At 41.7% G+C, this 24902-nt stretch overlaps 1 protein-coding gene across 14 annotated transcripts in view; it reads left to right on the top strand.

Moving 5' to 3' along the window:
* The window catches only part of LOC141768356 (epidermal growth factor receptor substrate 15-like 1), a 67831-nt gene extending 43199 nt beyond the window's left edge, over positions 1-24632 (top strand). For 8 of the 14 annotated variants that reach the window (XM_074636602.1, XM_074636601.1, XM_074636597.1 and 5 more), the window contains 3 exons: positions 34-127; positions 5956-6164; positions 16718-24632. In XM_074636602.1, coding sequence (XP_074492703.1) covers positions 34-127; positions 5956-6164; positions 16718-16864 — 450 coding nt within the window. In that variant the 3' untranslated portion in view covers positions 16865-24632. Of the gene's footprint in view, positions 1-33; positions 128-3002; positions 3225-5955; positions 6174-15424; positions 15442-16717 lie in introns of those variants that run through there. The other 6 variants (XM_074636599.1, XM_074636594.1, XR_012594060.1 and 3 more) reach the window with 5 other exon arrangements.
* Positions 24633-24902: the final 270 nt, after the last annotated feature.

Genomic DNA, 24902 nt, shown 5'->3' with positions numbered 1-24902 from the left:
CCTCATGTTCTTCCTCTCACTCTTTCTCTCCAGTCGGCGTTTGTGGACGACCCATTCAGTAGGAAGAATGACACGCCAGCTCTGCCACCCAAGAAAAGTGTTCCCCCGAGGCCCAAACCTCCCAGTGGTGAGTGTCACACTACATAAGCGTCTGAGTCTTTGTAGAATAATGAGGTGTTTGACTTTGACTTTGATTGTATTGTGCTGTCTGGTAATGGATCCCCACTTAGCTTTGAAATTGCAAAGAAAACTCTGTCTGTCCAAGGCTAGTGGAACAGCTTAAAAGGAAGTGAGACTTTGGCTTAAGATAAGATAAGATATGATAAGATATTCCTTTATTAGTCCCACAGTGGGGAAATGTGCAGTGTACAGCAGCAGAGGGGATAGTGCAGAAACAAGAAGCAGCGGTAAAAACAAAAATCAAGATACAACACAGTGTAAAAAGCAAAACAAAAGTAGACAGACATATAAAATATGAACAATTTAAATAGAAGGAAATGTAAAAATAGGAACAATATAAACAAGGGGAATATTAAAAGTTGGAACAATATATACAGTATTGACAACAGACAGACTATTAACACAATTGCACAGGTGGAAATATGATATTGCCCAGTATGAATTGAAGTTGCACCTGAGTACTATTGATAGACAGTCAGTGTACAGTATAGTGCAGTTATATGCAGGTGAGTGTTGTGGAGGTGGAGGTGGGGCAGTGTACTGGGGTTGCAGATGAGGGGGGTTGCAGCAGTGAGAACTGGGCTGGGGGAGGGGCAGGTGTGATCAAATCTATTGAAGAATGAATTCAGGTCGTTCACCCACTTTTGGTCCACCCACAGCCTGGGAGTCGGGTTCCTCGTGGCCAGAGATGGTTTTCAGGCCTCTCCAGACTCCGCTGTTGTTGTTCTGCTGAAGCTGCTCCTCCAGCTTTCTCCTCTAGCTGTTTTTCTCCTCCCTGATCTTCCTCCTCAGCTCCTTCTGCACAGCCTTCAGTTCCTCCTTATCTCCTGACTTAAAGGCCCTCTTCTTGTCCTTAAGGAGAGCCTTTATATCAGGATTAATCCAGGGTTTATTGTTGGAAAACCACCTTACAGTCCTGGTGGGTACGGTATTTTCCACACAAGAGTTGATATAGTCCGTGATGCAGTCAGTGCAGTCTGTCTCCTCCCCGTGAGAGTCGCAGAGTTCCCCCCACACAGCTGTGTCCAAACAGTCCTTCAGAGCCTCATCAGCCTCGTCGGATCACGTCCTCACTTTGCGGGAGACGGCTGGCTGTCTGTGTACCAGAGGTTTATTCACAGGCAGGAGATGAACCAGGCTGTGGTCAGATTTTCCCAGGGGAGGGTGGGGTGATGATGTATATGCCTCCTTGGTGTTGGCATAAAATAAGTCCAGTGTTTTATTGTCTCTGGTGCAGCATGTGACATACTGAGTGAATGTGGGCAGAGTGGAGGATGGAGAGGCGTGATTAAAGTCCCCAGAGATAAGAAGGAGGGCCTGTGGGTGCTGTGTCTGCAGCCTGCTTGTGGCAGAGAGAAGGACATCACGGGCCGTACCAGCGTTAGCAGAGGAGGGAATATACGCCGTTATCACAATAACATGCGAAAATATCTCACATTCCCCATGACGATGGACGGGTCTGATTCGTCTCCTCCTGGCTCAGCTCCAGCACGGCTCTTCCGTCTCCTCCTCCTTAGTTTGCGGGCGAACGTCGGGCCTCTCCTCGGGCAGCAGTGCTAACAGCTGATCCCTACTGTAAACAATAGGGCCATGGCTGCGCATCGGATCCCCAGACAAGGTCGCAAACAGCGCAAAAAACAGTAACAAAACTGAAGCAAAAACAGCAGTTTTGGTCTCCAGAGTGCATGGATCAGTTATAAACAATAACACGTAAAAAATATTATAAAATGAATCAAATCCACAAAACTAAAAGAGAAAAAGCTCAACAGTGAGCGAGAGCTGCTGTACAGTAACAAGCTGCCACTAGAGCGGCGCCATGTTGAATACTAGAATGGCACTCAGAGAGCGCAGACCTCTGCCAAGGTGCGTGACTTTAAAAACAGATCCCAGCTCCCAGCTGGCCGTACGGTGAGGTGGTCGGCTTGTTATTAACACGGTGTTTTTCCGTGTAACGTATCGGCGGATGCCTCTCTCATTCAGCAGCCTTGTTATGTCTGTATAACGTTACACTATGTTGTCTCTCATTCCGTCATCTACCGCTTTGTTCTTTCTCACCGCGGACGGACAGCAGCTCCCGCTCATCGATGTCTCGCCACACATCCACAGACGTATCTCTCTGCTGTCAGAAAGAGGAAGGAGGCGGGTCCACGCGTCATCAACGCGTCATCAACGCATCATCAACGCGTCATCAGTTCCACTGCGCATGTGTTATACCCTGTGGTCTTGATGCTCAGGCTGATCGGAATTGTTAAAAAAAATCCTGAATCCGGATCATGATCCAGATCGCCACCAAAATGTAATGGATTGTTCATTGTGCTACACCCACCCCACCAAAAAATTTATTCAAATCCATCACGAACTTTTGGAGTAATCCTGCTAGCAGACAGACAGACAGACGGACAGACAGACAGACAAACCAACAGGAAAACCAACAAACCAACGCCGGTGAAAACAATACTTTGGCCTTGACGGAGGTAACTAGTGGTAGTATAGAATTTGGACACAGCTAAAGAAACACTCTCTCTCTTCCCACCATAGTGCCCATAACACATAAGCTTTAGTGTCTTTGTATGTCTCCAGCTGTTCAGCTTGCCCACATTAAAGACCTACAGATGAATGTTAATAGATCATTAGAAGATATGGAGAAAATGTTAATGCTTCCAACTGTGGTGTTTATAAAAAGGACTTATGAATGAATGTCATGATCACAAAGGACGTGTTTGGCAAAAAAGTCTATTGGGGACAGCACAACACTGTCCCTCGGGACTTGGTGCGCATAGTGTGAACCACGATTATCCAAAATCCCCTTCTCTGTGTTTCAGCCTAAACTGTGGCACACGCTGCGACAGTATCACACCATCCCACACGCTTGCTGACTCAGTGGTAGTAGAATGGAACTAGAGAGAGAAGTCCGTTACAGCTTCGATACCAGTCAGACTCCAGCAGGTTCAACTCCACCGTTCACTCTGCAACGGCTGAAATTCAAACTTCTTTATTAAACTTCTTTTAATGCTTTACAGATTTGTATATATCGATTTTAAATAATGATCGTTCACAAACTGCTGCTCTGATGTTTTTCTGTGTAGGCACATGTGTGTAGGTGATGTTGTGAGAGCGGCGATGTGCGGTTTTCTTGGCCTGTTGTTTGCAAGACACACCCTAACTCGCTTCCTCTCGCTTCCCTTTGTGTGTGTGTGCGTGTGCGTGTGTGCTTGTTTACAAGGCTGAGTGGTTCAGAGGAGGTCAGGCTGTGTGCAGTGGGTGAATACCAGCATTGTAACCAACATAACAAGCGTCCTCTTCATTTATTCAATTCTATTCTTTATGTTTTCCATCTTGCTCTACTTCACACACACACATGCATGCTCTCTCACTGTCTCTCCCCACCTGACGAGGTGTGGATGGGTCACGGCTGCAGTGACAGTGCTATATATATATATATATATATATATATATATATATATATATACTGGCATAATTGCGGGCACATTGCTGTAGCTGTATTGTTTTCAGTAGATGAAATGCGTCAAATACAATCCTGTGATAGGCATTGAACTTAGATGCCACTAATGTGGTGGATTATTTTAAAACAGGGTGGAGCTCATGATTGTGGTTTCTCAAGTGTGAGTGGGTGTGTGCGTGTGCGTGTGCGTGTGCGTGTGCTCAGTTTACTGAAAGAGGAAAAAACTGATTGCCAGGCATGCAGTTTTGCTCAGCGTGGAGTGTGAAATGAACTGCTCACCCCGATCATCTGGGTAATAGAACGAAATACGTATGTGTGCGTTGTCTGATAACGGTTTTACTGGTCCTGTGGTTTAACACCTATACAAGCAACATGGTGTACACTTTAAGGTTCCCACGATCCTCTGCCAGGCCCAGCTTCAGCTCCCTGTTGATAACAGAAACTGACAGTACTACGATCACCGTCGTGTTATATTTCTGCTCATGTGCAGATCCACTTGAGTGATAAACCAGACTGAATTTTGTTTTTATATAATATATAATATTATTATTCTAGTTTGGTCTGCAGGGATAGCTTGTCTAAGTCTTCAATTATACTGACATAATTCAAGGCAAGTCTTAAATGCAGTGTAAGAGATCTTAAATTAACATGTGTGTCGCATTTAGGGGGATCTATTGGCAGAAATGGAATATAATTAGGCCTATCAATCTGTCAATATTTAATTGCAATTAATCGAATGATTGTCCATAGTTAATCACGATTAATTGCTAATTAATCACACATTTTTTATCTGTTCAAAATGTACCTTAAAGGGAGTCAAGTATTCAATACTCTTATCAACATGGGAGAGGACACATATGCTGCTTTATGCAAATGTATGTATATATTTATTATTGTAAATCAATTAACAACACAAAACAATGACAGATATTGTCCAGAAACCCTCACAGGTACTGCATTTAGCATAAAACAATATGCTCCAATCATAACATGGCAAACTGCAGCCCAACAGGCAACAACAGCTGTCAGTGTGTCAGTGTGCTGACTTGACTATAACTTGCCCCAAACTGCATGTGATTATCATAAAGTGGGCTTGACACAGAAAAGATTTGATCTAAAATGGTTTGTATAGAGCTGAAAGAATTAGTTGATTTACAGCAAAATAATCAGCAACTATTTTGATAATCGTTTTTCAACCTAAAATACAAACAGTCTGGAGTTCCACTGAGGATTTGCTGCTTTCCTTATTTTATATAATTGTAATCTGAATATTTGGGGGTTTTAACTGTTGGTGGAACAAAACAAGATGTCACTGTGGGGTATGGGAAATCGTGATGGTCATTTATCACAATTTTTAGATATTTTATAAACCAAACCATGAATCAAGTGATCAAGAAAATGATCAACAGGTAGTGAAATAAGTGGTTCATTGCAGCCCTAGTTTTATATGCATAAATCCTGATTTATATGGGATAAAATATAGCATTTATAAATCTATGTGGACTGTTATCATGAATGTGAATGTTTGTGGTCTGTGCACATGAACATTTGTCTAGTTGGTAAATTGGTGAACCAACAGCTGGTATTGTGGGCAGGAACCCAACCAAGTGTTTAACCAGGAAACCGTTGATGATGGTTCCGTGGGTTCTGGGGTATCACTTTTGATTTTGGTCCTCTGGCTGTTGTATTTCGCTGTGTATTTGTTCCCATACCAGCAGAGCATGTAGCGCTGCGTGTGATAACTTCGAGAAAGATTTGTGTCGGGACTCGATGTGAATTGCTTTGGTGTTGGAGGTGAAACTTGTGTGGCTTTCGAATGCCGGTAGCGCTCTTTGAGGTGACAGCAGAGGGGAAGCAGGGCGTTGGCACAACTATGAGAACTAGAAGACGTACTGTTTGTGTGTTTTAATCCAAAACGGTTCAAATCAGATTCTGCGTTATCAACAGAGTTCACTGAGGTGAGATCAGTGATGAGTCACGGTACTTCTCAGCTATCAGTTAACACATGCACTTTACACACTTTACATCCTCCTCTTGAGTTACGTGAGAAACTTTGTGATATGTCTGTTTTTGTTTTTTTCTTCTCTCAGCTTGTCTTCCTCACCACAAAGCAGACTATTTCTGTCCCATCCCTGAGGCAACTCTTTAAGGAACGCCTCAGCATTTCACGTTTTAGTCATATTTTTAATTTCCAGTCATTGGTCACATCAGTCATTTGTTGGCATGGTGGAAAAATATAGAAACATGCTTACTAGTATATGTGAACTCTCTTCACTGGGATGATGCTTAACATCTGTGTTTTATGTCTTCAGGTAAGAGTACACCAGTGAGCACATCTGGCACGGCTGACCCTTCCAAACCATGTGACCCTTTCCAGCCATTTGGCAGCGACGCCGTCGACCCGTTCCAGAGTAAAAAGGGCATCGGAGACCCGTTCAGCGGCAAAGACCCTTTCGCTCCATCCTCGGCATCAAGTAAAGCCCCTAAAGACTCTACCTTGGGTTTCACAGACTTCAGTTCTGTAAGTTGAGATGGGTGATACTGTTAAACTGTCAGTGTCTAGTCCAGGCCACACAGCTCTGCACACACACTAGATTTAAGTTCTAGTGAAGTTAGCATGCTACAAGGTCACTCCTAAAGACTGATGCGTGCTGAAAATGCTCACAGGGTGCTCAGAGGTCCATAAGGGTAGTAGAAATGCATCGTACCGAGTGTAACAAACGCATCTCAGTTGTTACTGTGTGTCTTAAAACAACATGTTTTGGGGTTTGAATCTGATTACTGGTTTTACAACAGTGACCACATCTCCGCTTGGTATTTACATCTGATCTGTATCTGATAGCTTATCTGGATCAGTAAAAAAAAGGCATGTTTGTTGTCAAGTACGACAGTTCCACATTCTCACTTTGCATATTGAGATACCATCACAATGTGGCTTATTAATACCAGGTGTGGCCCATGATTAGATATCATTATCCAGATTAGGGCTGCAACTAAGGGGTGTAACGATACGTTTTTACAACGATACGATGCGATTTCCATGGTTCCGATGCAATTCAAGGACAATATTTGGCTCATCTAGAGCGATACGATACAATTCAGTGATAAACCGTAGATCAATAATACAAAGATCAACCAGCTGATAGTGATCAAACATCTGATGGTGATCAAACAGCTGATAGTGATCAAACAGCTGATAGTGATCAAACAGCTGATAGTGATCAGACAGCTTATAGTGATTAAACAGCTGACAGTGATCAAACAGCTGATAGTGATCAAACAGCTTGGGACAGAATCATTCCTGTACAAACGCTGTTTAAATAATCTGCTGATAGTAATCCAGTAGTCCACCTACAGGGTTCATTTGGGCTCTTTTCATACATGAAAACATACGGAACAACATTTTAAACTATGTCAGACTAACGTTAGTTGAATTTCTGTTTAGTTTTTTACTTTACTCCCGTCGTGATACTTTACCTCGTGGACCGTCTGCTCTCCGGCTGGATACGTGAGGCTGATGCTGCGTGATGTACGTAGATATCATGACGGGGAAAGGAAGGTCATTTTCTCTGAATTAAAAAACGACAGTGCACGGGTAAAGCTCCTGTAGGTGAAGCCGCCCTCATCAAGTGGATTGATAGCGCCTAAAACTCTGCGGACCGGCTCCTCTACCGGGTGAGAGAGCGAGGAGACAAGTACTCCGTTTGTCTGCATGCACGCCATGGATGCGTGCTCGCGCTGCAGAGGGCGGAACTGGCAAGCTGGCGCATGTCTGGAGAGTGAACCGGAGTAACGTTTAACATTTCTTTACTAATAAAAGTGCTAAAAAACACTTTCATATAACGTTTGTCGTCCTTAAATACAAGGTGCAAATCCTTAGTATCAATACAATAAAGTTTTGCGTTTCAAATTGATTTTATATCGATATACGTCTCCCGTGAAGGACAACTTGCCGAGTACCTATCGATGTAGTTGGATCGTAGGAATATAAATCGATACATCGATGTAGTAGATGAATCGTTACATCCCTAGCTGCAACTAACAATTGTTTTCATTATGATTTTAAACCTCTGAATTTTCTTTATCATCTGAGACTAAAGCTGCCTTCACTTGAGAAGAAATTTGCAGAGCCTTGCAAAGGCAAAGCAAAGCACAGGTATAATATGTCATCAAAAAGTGTGCAAAGAACGCCATTCACTGTTTATAGGCAACAAGAACAGTAGCAGCTGTTATCTCATTGGTTGCGCTTTGAAAGGTCAGCGGTCACCCGAGGTCGAAGTTGAAATAATTTGAACTTTGGGCGCAGCGCTCTGTGGTAGTTTTCCAAGTTTTTCCTCATCTGATGCTAGGGTCGTACCCTAATGGTCCCCATCTGTAGGTACTTTTTAATGATAAGGCACAATTTTATAATTCATAGCTAATTATTTTGCCGACCCCTTGACAGAGTGCCACGGAGCCCACTTTGAGAATCACTGGTGTAAAGGACAGGTTGTCGTATACTGTACAGATTGTAAAGATAATTTGTGATATTGGATATTTTTTTGTCCACTTCAATGCCAAATGATTTCTGCCAAATAATTTTCAATCAATCAACTAATTTTAGTCCAGATAATGTATCCAGATACAGACCGCATGTTGAACCAGGTTAATACCAGGTTGATACCAAACTGATACCAAGTATAAATAGTACCTTGTTACTAGATCTTGTCAGACAACATGTGAAAATATTTATTTACACAGCATACGCTGGGTAATAACTTGATTATGTTGTCATTTTTACAGAATTCTGTTGTCTGAAAAAAATATTCCAAACAAATTGTGATTCTAAACTAAGAAACTGAATGAATGAATGAGGTTTCTGCTCCAGACAGGTCCAGTGTTTTGTAACACATAACAGTGGAATGCAATTCATTGGACTGAATTATTTTAAATACTTTTGCACTATATATCAATATCAGAAAAACATTATTTTAATACAGTCAACATTGTGATATTGGTTTCAACCAAATCATCCATCTGTCGTGGTAAAGCTGAAACTCTAGTCTAATAGACTGCAGGAAGCTTCCAAAGCTCAGCTCACTGACCTGCAACATGTGTCACAATGGAGGCAGTTAACAAGGCAGGACAGCACACGACGAAGGCACGCTCTGCTTCTACATTCTAACCATTATCTGCTCTATGTTAACAAGCTGCTCTGTTTGTTAATAATACACACACACACACACACACACACACACACACACACACACACACACACACACACTCACACATAGTAAACACAGGAAATTCTTGCAACAACAACTTTTACCGACACCATCAGTATTAAAGGAATAGCCCAACGTTTTAAGAAATGGTGCTTGATCACTTATATGTGAGACGTTCAGATTGATTAATCTTAGATTAACGTTGTGTCTGTGTGTTAAGTACAGAGCTGGAGTCAGGGCACGGTTAGCCTAGCTTAGCATAAAGACTGGAAGCAGGGGGAAACAGCTAGCCTGGCTCTGTCTAATTCTGAATATCCACTGCATGGTCCAGCTCAGCTCGACTCAACTCGCTTTTTTTTTGTGCCAGGTACTTTTTCTCTATTTTGTTTCCCACTGCAGATAGTACCCCCTCAATGTAGGCGGGATTCCTAGCTAATCGCCATAGAGACGCTGCGTGAAACTGTCGTGACATCATCTTCAACGCCACACAAACACAATGTGTTCTCTCGCTGGATCCTTTCATCAGCAACCGAACAGAGGAACGTCTGAAACTTCTTCAGTTGACCACGTCATGGTTTTGCGGGCCGCCATTTTTTCAAATCTGGGTCAAGTTTATAAAAATATTACGGTCGCTATTGACGGTAGCTTGGCATTTTTCTTCTCTATGTTTTAACTCCACCTTCTAGTTTTGGCTCAGCTCGCTTGGAACCAGATTATTGATACCAAAAAAGTAGCCGGTACTATCCACAACTTTTGCCAATGGAAAACCAAAAAAGAACGGTTCCAAGCGAGTTGAGTCAGGCCATGCCGTATAATGCAGTGGAAATGTGGCACGAGGTTAAAAAATAAACAACCTGTCCTAAATACCATTTTTTGGGCTTCGAAGCTTTGGTGAGAAATATTCGAAGGTATTCGAAGCATCACAGTAGAGATGTGACGGTGAGGAAATTTTCCCACCGGTTAATAAACTTGTGACAACACCGGTATTAACGATTACACCGGACATTTTACAAGAAAAGATGACGGTCAATATGTGTAGCACGCCTTTGCTGCGGGGCTGCAGGGTTCTACCTGGCGCCGCTGCACCGCGCACACCGACTGTGACCGCGCCCTCCTCCTCACAGCGATTGCCTCATTAACGTTGTGGTTCCAATCTGAGATATTGCCAAATAGGCGCTTTTCCTTTTCGCTTCGACACCAAATCCTCCGCCATCTCTCGGTCTGCAAGCTCTCTCTCGTCCCGTGTGTGTGAAATGTGACTCCTGCTCTGAGCTGACTCCTTACGGAGCACTTGCATTCACTTTCAGATTATAGCGTCCGTTGTCCGAGTATCAATTGATAACATACAGCCGATACGCCAAAATGAACTAAATGAGGTTTATTTCTGAATAAAATGATTATTATAATTATTTATTTTAATTTTAATTTTATTATTATTGATTATTATAATAATTAATGTTGAATATTAATAATGAATAATGTTGTGGGATTATTCCTTATTTCATGGGTTATTTTTGGATTTATACTTTATTATTACATACTTATATATATTAAAAACAACAACAACAAAGCATTTGAATAGTGATTTGGAGGTTGATTACCGTGGCAATGGTCAAAGCTTTGAAGCATTCGGGTCAGCCCTAAACGCCTCACCTCACCTCACCGGCTCACTAATTAACACGTTGTGTCTCATTTGTTTGGGTAAATTAGTTACAGCTCAGGTCACAGTCATTCGGTGCACCAAAAGGAGATGAGCTAAGAGCTCTAATCTGTACACAAACAGACCAAAACCTGTGCTCACCGACCCAATCTGGTAAACTGCACTATAGCCAGTGATGCTGCACAAAAGTACCGCGTGGATAGATGTTGTTCATTTAAAAATAGATCCAATGCGTAACTCCCTCTAAAACCACTAAATGTCATCTTTCCATTTCTGTTTGTGAACAAATTAAACTACGGGATACAAAGTGTTCATCAGTGAGCTTTAGAGGAGTTGGTTGCATTTTTTTTTTTTTTTACTTTGGACAGAGCCAAGCTAGATGTTTCCGCCTCTTTCAAGTCTTCATGCTAAGCTAGGTTAAAGGTTTTTGCACACCAAGTCCCTTTTTTCGTATGTATTTTTGTAATCCGTCATCCGATAAAAAAGTTGAAACCGTGGACACTGAGTCCAATGCGTTTTTTTATTAAATTAGTTGTGAAAGTTCGCAATACGAGACAAAACTGAATTAATTACGTCGGTGCAATGGATAGCGCTCGTCCCAAACGGGGCTAATGAATGAATGACAATAGCAAGAAGCTAACGTTTAGCTGCCTACAGCTCAATCACTACTGTCTAATCTTTCCTACATCCTTTGTTTTGCAACCATCCCCGATTCTGAGCTGTCCTGCAATCACCTGCAACAATCTATCTTTAAATTCCACATCTCTGTATTCTTTTATTTCTTTATCGTAAAGTGCTTTGTGCTGGGAGACGTATTGAAAGTTTATCATGCCATTTTGGATGATGACGGTTGAACAGACGGTGGCTCTGAGTGGTCAAATAACTGTTTTTTGCCTTTTGACAAATGCGAAAAAACGCAGAAAATCAAACCTGTTTCGAAAATGTTAATGGCAGACGAAGGTTTCGGAGTCGGTGTGTAAACGTCATTGACACAACGTGACATGTATTCCTTTAAACATGTATTCAACATTGGACTGTGACCTACAGCTGAAGAGAAGTGAAGGGTTATTATAGGAAAATAAAACTGTAACCAAGTATCTCAGAGCTTGTTTTAACAGCAACAGACAACCAAAGAGATGCGATGATTGGTAATGTTGGGAAAACTAGACCTAAAATGACCCCCCGTTGGCCACTGTGACACATATGAACCCACTTTAGAAACAGCAGTTTGGTATTAAAGCTGTGCAGGAAGCAGAGCTGTCATTTTTTGTTTTGTTGGGAAGAATATCTTAAGCTTGTCAGGGATTCCCCTGACTTCACAAAGGCTGAGGGCGATTATCAGCGGTGTGTTTGCATATTGCTCAAAGTCTGAACTAGTAGAGTCTATGAGAGTACTCGACTGGAAACAAACACAAACCTGTTGTAACCCATAAGCAAATAACCATGGGAACTCACACCAATCCCTCGGGGAATGACCCGAAATACAGAGCTTTTCACATTTCATTTCTGCTTCATAATTACAGATTGCTAAGCAGGGTATAATGCTTCTGTCTGACTGGTGCCACTCAGTTCAACTATTAGTCCGATTTATCCATCTAACATGAGACACAGCAGTATCACTACTCAACTCTCAGCTCTCAAGTCTGTCTGACCTGCATGACCTTGGTGTGTGTGTGTGCGTGCGCGCGTGCGTGTGTGCTACTGTGTTCACCATCTGTTGTTGGTAGTTGATTAGTGCTTTAACTCTGCTGTCTGTTCTTGTTATGCACGTCTTGTTATGTTACTGTAGTTTGTGTTTTCTCACCACTCTCCAGTAGGGATGCACCGCCACCGATCCCACTGTTTCAGTCCCAGCACTGATAGCGATACATTAAGCTGAGTGGAAGTGACTGGGATCATTCCTTTATATGTAAGGCAACATCAGGCTTGACTTAAACATTGCTTTCTTAACTTTGTAAAACAAAATGTAACAAATAAATACATAGATACAAATTTATGAATTGATATTTATTATAAGAATAATAAATCATACACCAGCAGCTTGGTAAAAAAAAAATTCAAAGTTATCGGGAATTACAATTCAGATGTAAACCTTTTTAATGCAGCAACAAATTGCTCAAAACTTCAACAGGAATTAAAATGGCAGTACATAATGTACATAGTGTATAAACATAGAATTAAATAGAACGGATCGGCCCGTCCTCACTGATACCCGATCCAGCTGTTTAAGTCAGTATCGGCTTCATATCCCATTCAGTATCGGTGCATCCCTACTCTCAAGCATCCGTCCACATCATTATTCTGCAACCTGTTTTTCATGGGACCTCAGATACAAAGTCACCACTTTACTGGGTATAAATGAAATCATTATTTCACTATTTATGAAAATGAATAAGCACATCATTTAGAACATACAGTACGTCTCCTTTAGCAACAGCCATTCAAGAACATCCTTTGAACCATGAAATATTTCAACATTTAAACACCAGTATAATGCTGCGTTCACACCAAACGTGAAGCAAACTTTTCGCGTGGCGCGAATACATACAAAGACAACACGAAGAGGCGCATAGCCAGAAGTTGGCGCAGGGAGACGCAAATGGTGCGAAGGTGGCAAAATTCACTTATTCGCGCAAGTCGAAATTTCTTTGTGTCGTGAAAGCCTATCAGTGTTGAGATTCTCCTCTGTCACTGATGTCCTGACGTCGTTGAATCAGAAATGGAGGAAAAGAATATCGTAGCCGTCTGTGGTCACCCAGAGCTACGATAGTACATCGTATTTATACACAGACCGGACAAAACTCTGTGTATAAATGTATGTGTACGAACCACAGACTGTCTATGGTATTTGTCGTAAGTATGCCTAGATGAAGTTATGTTGAGTGTTGATGGAGCAGCTACAATGTTAGCATAGCCTGTAGCACTGAGCGATCCAAACTCCATTCAGAAAACAAGCATTTTAAAAGTTGTTTGCTTGTCGTCTAGCGAACAGACCTCTAGCGTCTAGCGTCATTATGTAGTTATTTCTGCATCTTAGACCCTGTTCAGACCTGGTATTAACATGTGTCCTCAGTGATCGGATCACAAGTGGACAGCTTTAAGTACGTCTGTTCACACCTGGCATTAGAATGCGTCTCCACATGCGTCTCCAGTGACCACTTGTGATCCGATCTCACTTCCCCGCTCTATATGCAAATAAACACGCAGTAAACACACGGCTAATACAGCAGACGTTGTGACGTAATATTACATGAATGTCAGTAGTAATATCCTACATATTCGTGAATTCTGGTACATTGTATTAACATCAAAATAAAAGGTTATCGTACCGGCGGTCCCCAGGGACCTCCACGCCGCCGGCATCGCTGCTTTTGCCAGTCAACAGCGGGGCTCATAGCGCCAGAGAGCCGGGAGGACGGAGAAGAGGAAGGAGAACAGCTGTTTTTGTTCCGCGCAAAGCAGCGGAACAAAAACAGCGACACATCTCCGACAGTATGATAATAATGCACTTCCTGTACCCAGTCTGATAGTCTGTAGATATGTAGCCTATAAACAAGATATATTTTAATAAAATACAGTTGTACCGACAGGATCCAGTAGAGCAATGAAATGAAATGAAATCCCAGCGGAATCTGTTTATTTTGGGTTCACGCTGCTGTAGTGAACCAGATTAATTCAGCCAACGTGTGGCTTGCTACATACAGTGAGTGCAGCTCGGTGAAATTCACAGAGTGCCTCCGGATGATGTTATGAACCCAGACACGACAGCGTTGGGTTTTCCGACGTATCCGGGACTTCCACAACATGTACAAAGCAGTGGTTATTTCGGTCATGGTTGATGAAACGTTGTCGGTGGAGGCAAACCCCTCCTCCTCTCCGGCACATCTAGCAAGAGTGACTTGAATAAACACAAACAATCCCACAGTCAAACTCGTGCAAGTAAAGCGTGGAGAAAATACACTTTGCGTTTGGTGTGAATGCAGCATCAGGTTCTTGCTGTTTTTACTATTATTAAATAATACATTTATTAAATCACATTTCTTTCTTTCCAACTGTTCCACCAAAGCTGCTCAATTTAAGTCTACTCCAAAAAAAAACACTCATTCCAGCCTATCCCACAAACATACATTTAATTATCTAACAATATTGGACTGTCCTACACTAGGAATAACAGAAAAATAGATTCAAATGATGAATTCTACTTCTACTTCTTCTATCCTTCTTTGGAAGGATAGTTCCAGTTATTTTTGTCCTTGGCCTTATTGTCCCAGTATGACTGTTGATTTTGTTCAAATTGTTTTACAAATGTATGTTCTTCCAGTTCACTGCTAGCACTACTTAACAGTCCAACAACAGTCCCTCTACACTTCCATATGTTTCAATAGCTTTGATGAAACAGTAATTCCATCTATAGTCATGTGGGCATGGGTAGATCTCTGAGGATTCCTCATTAGTCTGTAAACTCATACTGCAGTTTGATGACATCATCTTTTTTCCTCTCACTCTTTACATGTCGCATCTCCTGTTGTTGAAGTGACGTTCAGCCGCTCTTTCCTTTTCGCTCCCGGTGTTGTTTGTCGCTACGTGAAGGGATTCACTGACGGTTCTGTTTCACCACAGTCCATTTGTCTCATCTGTGACACTTTTTTGGCAACAAGTGTCTTCTTCAACTTCAGAAGCTTGTCAGCGTTGTAAGAACTCATGATTTACTTTTAACCAGCCTGTAGCTTGAAGCTAGCACAATCACTTAAAAAAAAAGAAGCACAAATGGTAGAGACAGTGGGCTGAACAGAAACTGTGCAGATATCCCTTCTTCACCGTGCCTGTGTGTGCTGTGGTGTGATATCCTGGTAACCAGCCCAGTTCAAGGCTGTCTGGTTTATAATATCTCTGTTCTGTAATCCACCTCTCTGACAGGACCTGACAAAGTCAAGGTAAGACATCGAACACACATTGAAATTCATATAAAACAAACTGATGTTAATAGTGAATGACCACAAAGGCAGTGTAGAGTTTTATCAGATGGAGGTTGAAGCATTGTTTTGATAGATCTTACATCATGTGTCGCTGAAAAAGGAAAAGACGTTTACTTTGTAGATTATGAAAATACTTATGACCAAGTGAGTCGTAACTTTGTTAAGATTATCTGTAACTGTCAGCAAAAAGCTCAATTTCTAACATGAATGAGGGATACATGCTGCATCTGTCTCACAGGGTTATTTCTCACTTCACTGCAGGTGAACATTTCAGTTATTGCTTGTCTACCGATACAAATGACACTCTGAACAGCTCAACTGTTGTAATTCTGAGTGTTAGAAGAAAACATTTTCTTTAAATCCCCTTTTCTATTTCTATTGCTATCCTGCTTAACATTATTCAACTTTAAAGAGGAAAACCTTAAAGTGGCACCTAAAGACATATTAGCAATATATACATGATCTAAAGCTGTATTGATATTGGAACTCCCATGTCCGTCCTTCCTATGCTCTATGTCCAGCCCCTTTCAGACACCTGCACCGTGTTACATAAATGCTCTGGCAATGTTACATGTTGATCTCATGAATAAGCCCCCCCTATCAGCTGGTTCTGATAGAAAGGTGTCAGAACACACAGTGGATCACAGTTTGTTGCGTATGGGGACCGGTCAGGGTGCCCGTGCTGACCCGTGTCCGCCGCCAAAAGCACCTACAATGGGCACGTGAGCATCAGAGCTGGACCACAGAGCGATGGAAGAAGTTGGCCCGGTCTGATGAATCACGTTTTCTTTTACATCATGTGGATGGCGATACCACAGCAGACCTTCAGAGGTCTAGTGGAGTCCATGCCTCGACGGGTCAGGGCTGTTTTGGCGGCAAAAGGGGGACCTACTCAATATAAGCAAGAGGTCATAATGTTATGGCTGATCGGTGTATCTGCCTTTATATTCTGCCTATAAATTCTGCCTATATATCAGTCTAGCTCTTCAATTGCAAATTTAGTTGTAAAATCCAACACTTGATATTATTTTCCAATTTACTGCTGTTCTCCGTCACTGTTGTCATTGTGGTAGGGAGGAAGGGGGGCTCTGTTCTCCCTCTCATGTAGCGGGTGGTTTTATTTGTAACGGACTTCTCTCTCTCTCTCTCTCTCTCCTGCTCTCTCTCTCTCTCTCTCTCTCTCTCTCTCTCTCTCTCTCTCTCTCTCTCTCTCTCTCTCTCTCTCTGACTGTAGTTTGGGAACGAGGCTCAGCAGCTGGAGTGGGCGAAGCGAGAGAGTGAGCGAGCAGAGCGCGAGCGGCTGAAGCGACTCAGACAGCAGGAGCAGGAAGACCTGGAGCTGGCCATCGCCCTCAGCAAGGCCGAGATGTCCAACGCATGACCTGGAACCCCCGACCACACACTCACACACACATACAGTGCGTAGACTAACATGACTGACATCTAAATATTCAGACACAAAGCACATCACTGGACTAACTCAAGTGTTCATACAAACTCTGGTCCACACACACACACACACACACACACACACAGGACCTGCACCTCCACTATTTACATTCCCCCACACGAAATGACTCAATGAATGGAACAAAAGGAACTTCCAGGCCGCTGACCCTGCATTTAAAAAAACAAAACTAGCCGAGAACTCGTCACTGCGAATCTCTCCTGCTGACACGAAGAGACGGAGAGCTGATGGATGAAGAAGGAGAGGAGGAGGAAGAGGCAAGAGGGGCCTGATGGAAACAAACAGATGCACTGTGTATATGCACTATAGTGGCTGGACAGTGATGCGATGAATCCATTCACTGGGCTGAGCTGCCTAATGCTGACGGAACACCTCGACAGTTTGAATCCCAGCGTGCTGTTTTTCTCCTCCAGCTTCGCTCTCCATGTGAGGAAACGGTTAATACCGGCGTGCTAACAAAGCTGCTGCTATCGGTAGCAACAAGCAGCTGTGGAGAAAAACAACACAATTCAAACAGCCAAGGTAATTCTTAAAGGGATTTGTCCCTGACATATAGGGGCGACATGGATATATCATTGAGCTGCTGATGGTATATCTGTGTCTGTGAGTGTTTAGTGTCAAGTTGTTTTGCTGGTAAGGAAATGCTACAGAATGAGGTGTTATATATATATAACAGCCCAGTCGCACAGCAGTTCGTGAAATAGTCACGAAATTGAATATATTGATTTGTGTACTTGGACACAAATTTCACATTTCTTTCGTGATGGTCAGCGCGAAATCAATTTGTATGTAATCCCCGTAATTATGAACGGGGAAGTATAAAGAGCGGCGAACGGTGCCTAGGGCGAAACAAAAAATACACAGGCCTTTCTCCCAGGAGACCGGTGTTCGTGTCCCGTGTGAAACCACAAGTCAAAGTTGATTTATTTGTCACGTAACTTCCGCACTTAAAGGGACTGTTTGTAAGAATCAGAAATGTCTTGTTAACAGCGACACCTGTGGCCGTGTCAACAGTGTCAACACTGTTCCAGCGTGAAAACTCCCGGCATCTGCAGAATGAGATTTGACGAGCGTCCTTTGTAACCCCGCACATGTCGAAGATAAGAGATGGTTGGGTTGAGAACTGTGAAGAGGTTTGTCCCTAAACACTGGCACTGAGTTACCAACTGTGTCAGACTGACAACCGCTAGATATAACTTTGCAGTTTTGGTGCTTCTGTGTAGCTTGTGTTGGAAGTGGTGTAAGAAGTTACAAACAGTACCTTTAAGTTACTGCAGTTCCAGAGTTATTTTAACCACGAGCTTTTCCTAAACCAAACTGAGTAGTTTTATTTTGAAAAGATTGGAGTGGAAATTGGCACGTGCGTCACGTGTTGCTGGACATTCGTAGGAAAGAGCACGAAAAATCCGTTGTTGAAAGTCGCACTGAGCGTCACAAAAAAAAAAGTGAAACTCGTGTCTATGTACACGAATCAAATAGATTACATTTTGTGACTATTTCACAAACTGCCGTGAGACTGTGTTGTACATAAGTAGTTGTTTATAGAGAAGACTGGATTTGACGCTCCTCAGGATTGAGAATTTTCAATTCACGAGTATCTCTCTTTTCTCAAATTTTTTTTTCTCAGGAAATTCTGTCACTAACCCAGACTCGGCTACGAAGTGAAGAGGTCCATATTAGTAGAGGTTTTTCACTTCTGCTGGAGGCTAAATGTTTCCCTCTGCTCTGTGCTAAACTCTGTACTGGATGTACAGAAATGATTGATATTCTCACAACAAGGAGGGGCCTGCTTTTTGCCCTGAGGACCCCAAGCGGGTTAATCTGACCCCGAGTCAGCGTTTTTCTCCTTCAGGAGAGACACTCCCCTCTCTGGCTCAGTGGATCCTGCTGTATGAAAAAGAAAACCAACATTAGTCGAATATGTTTCACTCAAAGCAACTGCGTCCCCCGATAAAGCTCCATTACACTGTTTCCCTCTAATGTGACAAATACCTGACAAAAGAAATTAACAGCTTCACATGTCAGCATATCCTTCGAGTGACGGCAACAAATTGTACAGATCTATTTTCTTTGTCCGTGAGTGTGAGATAGTACTGTGGAGGGTTCCTGCAGTACCCTCTCTCCTCTGTCCAGTGTATATAGATAAACAGAGCCAACTATGCTGTACTCTGATCCCGATGCTGTGATGTCACGCCACATTCATCTAATGAAAGGCAAGATGAGGGAATTCATTTTTCTATATTTGACCTTGTTTTCTTTTTAGAGATTGAGGATTTTAACACAGTTTTCATGAGCTGTTTTTTTTATTTTTAAAATGTTTTTGTTTTAAAAGAACATCCAAATTAATATTGTTTCGTGCTATAACTTGTAGTTGAGTTAAAGTCACTCCAGTGCTCTACAGACCAGCGAGCACAAGCTGCAGAGTGTTTGGGAAGGTTTGGAACTGGCTGAAATCAGGTGTCATTAGGCTGGGAATGAGAAATATTGAGCTATCTCTGATGTGTCACAGTTTGAACATGGACTTAACCACTCACCTTGTTTTTCTATGAGTTGTCTCTTTTACTTGAAGTGGTGACTGATGTTTGAGTGAGACAGACTGAAGTCGATCTCGGACTTTAGAACAGATTCTGCTGAACTTTTTTTCTGAATACGTTCCTTTTAACTCAGAACTCCCTCTGTTGTAGTTTCAAATGTCATGTTGTGTTTTATATATGCGAGTATGTGTTCGCTGTGTGTCCATTACCAATCATATGCTCCAGTCGGTGTTTCGCCACATGCATGCCCTGCATTCGGATTCTGCTCAGAGCACACATGTTCTCCTAAATGTTACTTTAAGGGATGACATATGGAGTTTTTCATTACCATAACTTTGTAAACATGCAGCCCAGTCGCACAGCAGTTTGTGAAATTGTCACAAAATTTCATCTATTTGATTCGTGTACATGGACAGTAATTTCACTTTTCTTTTTTTATGGTGGTCAGCACAAAATCAATTCGTCTGTAATCCATGTAATTGTGAACCGGGAAGTATAAAGAGCGGCAAACGCAGCATAGGGACGAATGTCGGAACGGATGGGTGGGTCAAAATACACAGGACTTTTGCCAAGGAGACCGGTGTTCATGTCCCGTGGAAACCAGAAGTCAAAGTTACTGCACTTCCGGAGTTATTTTAACCCAAACCGCGATCTTTTCCTAAACCTAACTAAGTAGTTTTTGTCACGCCACTTCCGGATTTTAACCCAAACCAAACATTTTGAAAGTAGTTTTGTTGATCTATTCCTAAACCTAACTAAGTAGTTTTATTTTTAAATTGACATGTGTGTCACATGTGTGTGTTGCTGGACATTCATAGGAAAACGCACAAAAATGTATGTACACAAATCCAAGAGAGGAAATTTCATAACTATTTCATGAACTGCTGTGAGACTGTGTTGAAACATGGGGAGAGATAAGTCTTTCACTTGGCTTAGTTAAAGCATAGCTTGTTACATTGTTAAGTGTAACCACTATAGCGGTACTCAGGACCGTCATAACACAGTGCTGGATGTCTTCTGATGGAACTGGAACATTTCAGTCAGCCTGACGTTTATTACATTTGTTAAGAGAAAAGAAAGAATTTTGAAAATACAGTCTCCCCTCAACGACTTCTGAGGGTGGAAAAGCAGATGGAAAGGAACAAAGATGACTCAGGAGTTCTTCTTCGTTAATAAACAGGTGTTCTGTTCAACAGAATTGCGCTCACGAATGTACTTCTGTTTCAGTCAGTAGTCTTTCTTTAATATAGAGAGGCGAAGTCCCGCCCCTTCTGGTGGACCCAATGCAACCTTATTTTGGATAAAATATGTACGGAAGTCAACGGCAAGAGAAATATTTTTTGATTCCGTTTGAATTGTGCCATGAATCACACATGTGATGTTTGTCAATTTAAAAAATCATTTTGCAAGTAAAGAAAGTCTCAGTTTGTCGTAGTATCGTTAAGTTTTGTGTGAAACCGCTCAGTGAACTACATCTCACGTCTCGGACAACATACGTCACCAACACTAGCCAGCTAGCCTAGCTATGTTCCACACACAAATGTAACGTTATCTGACCTGATATGTTTTATCCAGCGACTCCTGGTCTTTTTATCAGCCGGGAAGAGAGAGAAGGATCAGACCCGTTGCTGGTGTGAGTTCATCCCAGTAGGAAACACACAGACATCGTAGCTTCAGAGAGAGTGACGCCACTACGCCACTTTTGGTTGTGTCGTCTTTCTGTTTATATATTTTCACAGTCACACATATTTACAACAAACTGACACTTTCTTGACTCGCAAAATTATCTTTTAAATTGACAAACATCATATGTGTGATTCGTGGCGCAATTCAAACGGGATAAAAAAAATATTTGCCTCATGCCGTTGACTACCGTACGTTTTTTTTCCGAAATAAGGTCCCATGATGGTCCACCGGAAGGGGCGGGTCTTCGCCTCTCTATAGCTTCCCGCCACCAATGGCAGCACTGAGCGTATACTGCTACTGAGTAGATTCCTGGCTTATCCGCAGAATTTCATGATGCAGGATGATGATTGATTTTACAGTTTGTATTGACTTCTTATTTTAAACCTGTCTAATTTGATTGTATTCCACCTTAAATGTTGCTAAATTGCTTGCCCGATATAAGGGAAGTTTATATTTCCATAATTCATCCCATAACAAATTTTACTGAGATTTTACAAAATGTATTGAAATGTCTAGATTCCGTCAGATACCATCCAGGACTGTGATATGTACCGTGACGGTCCTCGGGGCTAGGTCTCTGTAAATTGCTAACAAGCTGTATTTTTGATGGAACTCCAGGACAAACAAAATCATTTTGAATCCAAAAATTGGACAAGTACATTGTGATTTAAAATGAAAATGTCTTGGGTCATAGCTGCCTCTGAAGAAGGCTTAGCACTGACTGGTACGACAAGATGACCTCATGTTATTTAGTGTTACATTTGCTTCTCCAGTCTCCACATTGAACAAGATGATGGAAACAAGGAGGTCCATAGCATGACTGAAATATCGAACAACGTTTCCCCCCCCAGATATTATACATGTGTAGAACTACCTTTCTGCCCCTTTCTGGGGGTAAAAATGCTAATAATGTGAATTCACCCAAATTGGACAGAAAGGCTCAAGTTAAAGTTGATTCTGCCAGATAGAAATGTGAACTGCCTCTCCCTGCCATTTCTTTTGACTTGTTTACATATCATGAGTATTTCCTTTGCTGTAGCTGTTACAAACTGTGGTACATGGTACATAGTTAGCTTCTCTAAGCTGTACACGGCTAACACCTCTTTACGTCTGAGCCATAAGACTTGTATTGGCATTCTCAGTCTTCTGCTGCTGTCACATTGTAGCGACAATGTTACTATGAGGAATATCAATACACCTGTTTTCATTCCTTGTTGAAACAAAGGGTGCTGCTAGCTATCAGCTAGCAAGCTAGCTTGTTGTCAGCTATTACCCATTATGTTTGATAAGGAATGCTTTGCTAACGGTATTTGAGTTTATGTTACGTGCCACCAATACTGGGGTTCCAACTAATCCCATGAAAGTGTTCTGAACGTTAGTCTCTCTCCTTCCAGCTCCCCTACCCCGTTTGTGTTTGGATTCCACTGAAGACATACATCTTAAAAAAAAGAAAGAAAATCACACAAAAAAAGTTCACAATATGTATTATTTTTTTTAAAGACTCATTCTATTGTAAAACACCTGGGCACTGTATCGTTACATCACGTAACGTGCTAACATACTAGCTGCCAGCTAACGAGCCAGCTTGTTGCCCGGCGGTTAGTCGTTGGTTTAATACGGATTAGCCGTTGCTAACAAAGACATGTTCAGTTATCTAACTTGTTCAGAACAATGTGTCATGCACCTCGCGCAGCAAGACTAATATTCAAAATGTCCAAGTGTCCCGTTAAATTTCGTCTCAGTGTTGTCTGTGGTCTTTTAGTCCCAGCCGGACGGCTCACCTGCATTTTGAAAGCAAACCCTCTGTGAGACCTGAACAGAAATCTATCATGTAGAAAAGATGTGGGTGTCACAGGATGCATTGGTACCTTCTGCTCTGGGAGGTTTGTCTCAACTGTAATATTCTGTGGCCATAGTTATTTCTATAAACATCAACAGGCCAGTTTGTGATATGTTCACACAATGGGCTATACATGGCAACATCCAGGAAGCAGAGGGCTTCATAGAAAATGCTAAATGCAGCCTAGAGTACCTCCCAGAAGCAAAACCAATACTTGAATATCAAAAAATATTGACAAAAAAAAATGTATAACTCAAGGTGGACTTACTCCATAACTTTTCTGGAGCTTTCAACCACATCATGTAAGCTCAGGAAAAAGTCTTTGGTTGTCAAACTACTGTTTTCAAGGTCAAGAATGAACTTCATGCTCAAATAGAAAACCTGTGAACTAGTGCCGGATGTCATTTGGAACTTTTTGATTCTAGTTCTACGATACCCGAGTCTCGGTACAGACACCAAAACAATACTTAAAACAAAAGACAAAGGTCTGAAATGTTGAATATATGTACAAATGTAAATTTGTGTAAATTGAATTAAATGAAATTGGGTACCATTTGATCAAAGAGTAACAATATTTCAAATCTGACCAGATATCTGCAGCCAGCTTACGGTAGGCTATTTGACAGTTTTCCACACTCGCTGCTATGAGACACATTTCAGTCGGTACCAGAACGTATTGATACTTGATACCCAGCCTACTGTGAACTGTGACCCTCCATCTGTTCTTCATGTGTTTCTGACCTCAGCCCGCCTGCCGTGTACCGCTTAGAGAGGGGTATTCCAGCATTACCACCATTTATACTGTCATCTGATACCTCCATTGTGCAATAGATAATGTTTATTTTTATTGTTGTTTTGTGTATCCTGTGAAACCAGTCTGTTGTTTTTGATATGTAGCGTATGTTTTTAATATGATTATTTATGCACCAGCCTCCACCCGCTCCTCTGTCCTGACTGTTGAAGAAGTTCATGCTTTGATTGCATTCCACTAGCTGCAAAAACCTTTCATTCCACATCTGTTTTGGGGAAAGAAAATGGTAACACAAGGTTATTACTCAATATGTTTTAATCATTAGTAATGTTAAAAGAGAACATTTCTAAGATTACAGCTGGAAAATATAAAAATGTATAACTTCATTTTGATTAGTTTTAATCTTTTTTTTTTTTCCTCTAAATGGTGGATATTTCATTTTGGTATGAAGCCTTTGAATCCTGCCGTACTGACATACTGATGCTTAATAGTAAGCAGCCAAAATTGATTCTGGGGAGACATGTTTCTTTCTCCGTTCACTTTATTTCTTTCTTCTCTGAAGCTTGTTGGATATTTTTTTTTTCTGCCTTCAACTGCCCTTCCTCCCAGCGAAATACTCTGAGCTGTCTTTATTAAGATGCATACGATGTGTATACAGTCTGTATAGTATCATGTCTGTTATATTTGTCCTATAAAAAGAAGATGAAGAAGAAAAAGTAAACTTGATAAGGAACCATTGGAAGGATTGCTTACAGTTACACTAATAGCTGAGGAGAGAGAGAGAGAACAGATGCTGGTTTATTTTGAACAGTGATCCTCTCTACATGGTCTGTACTGTTTACTAGAATAAACATTTCAGTTAAATGAGAATGGACTGCTGCTTGATTTGTTACAGGTGACGAGCTGAAGACTAGTATTACTTTACTATAAAGAGAGTGCTGCTGTAATGTTGTTAGAAAATAATTGAACTGAAGCAGCAGAAGATGAAATATCCTGACTTTTAGTACGTAGTATGGGTCAAACTCCAAAAACCACTGAATCCTACGTTTCCCATAATGCAACTCAGCATATTTTCTTCTGATGCTGCCTGTCTGGTAAACTCCTATGTCTCCACACCCTCAGTTTGTAACCCATTCTGCG

The sequence above is a fragment of the Sebastes fasciatus genome, chromosome 5 (assembly GCF_043250625.1).
Source record: "Sebastes fasciatus isolate fSebFas1 chromosome 5, fSebFas1.pri, whole genome shotgun sequence".
Taxonomy (NCBI): Eukaryota; Metazoa; Chordata; class Actinopteri; order Perciformes; family Sebastidae; genus Sebastes; species Sebastes fasciatus.
Note: the sequence above shows the minus strand (reverse complement) of the source record. Positions and strands in the feature narration are given on the sequence as shown.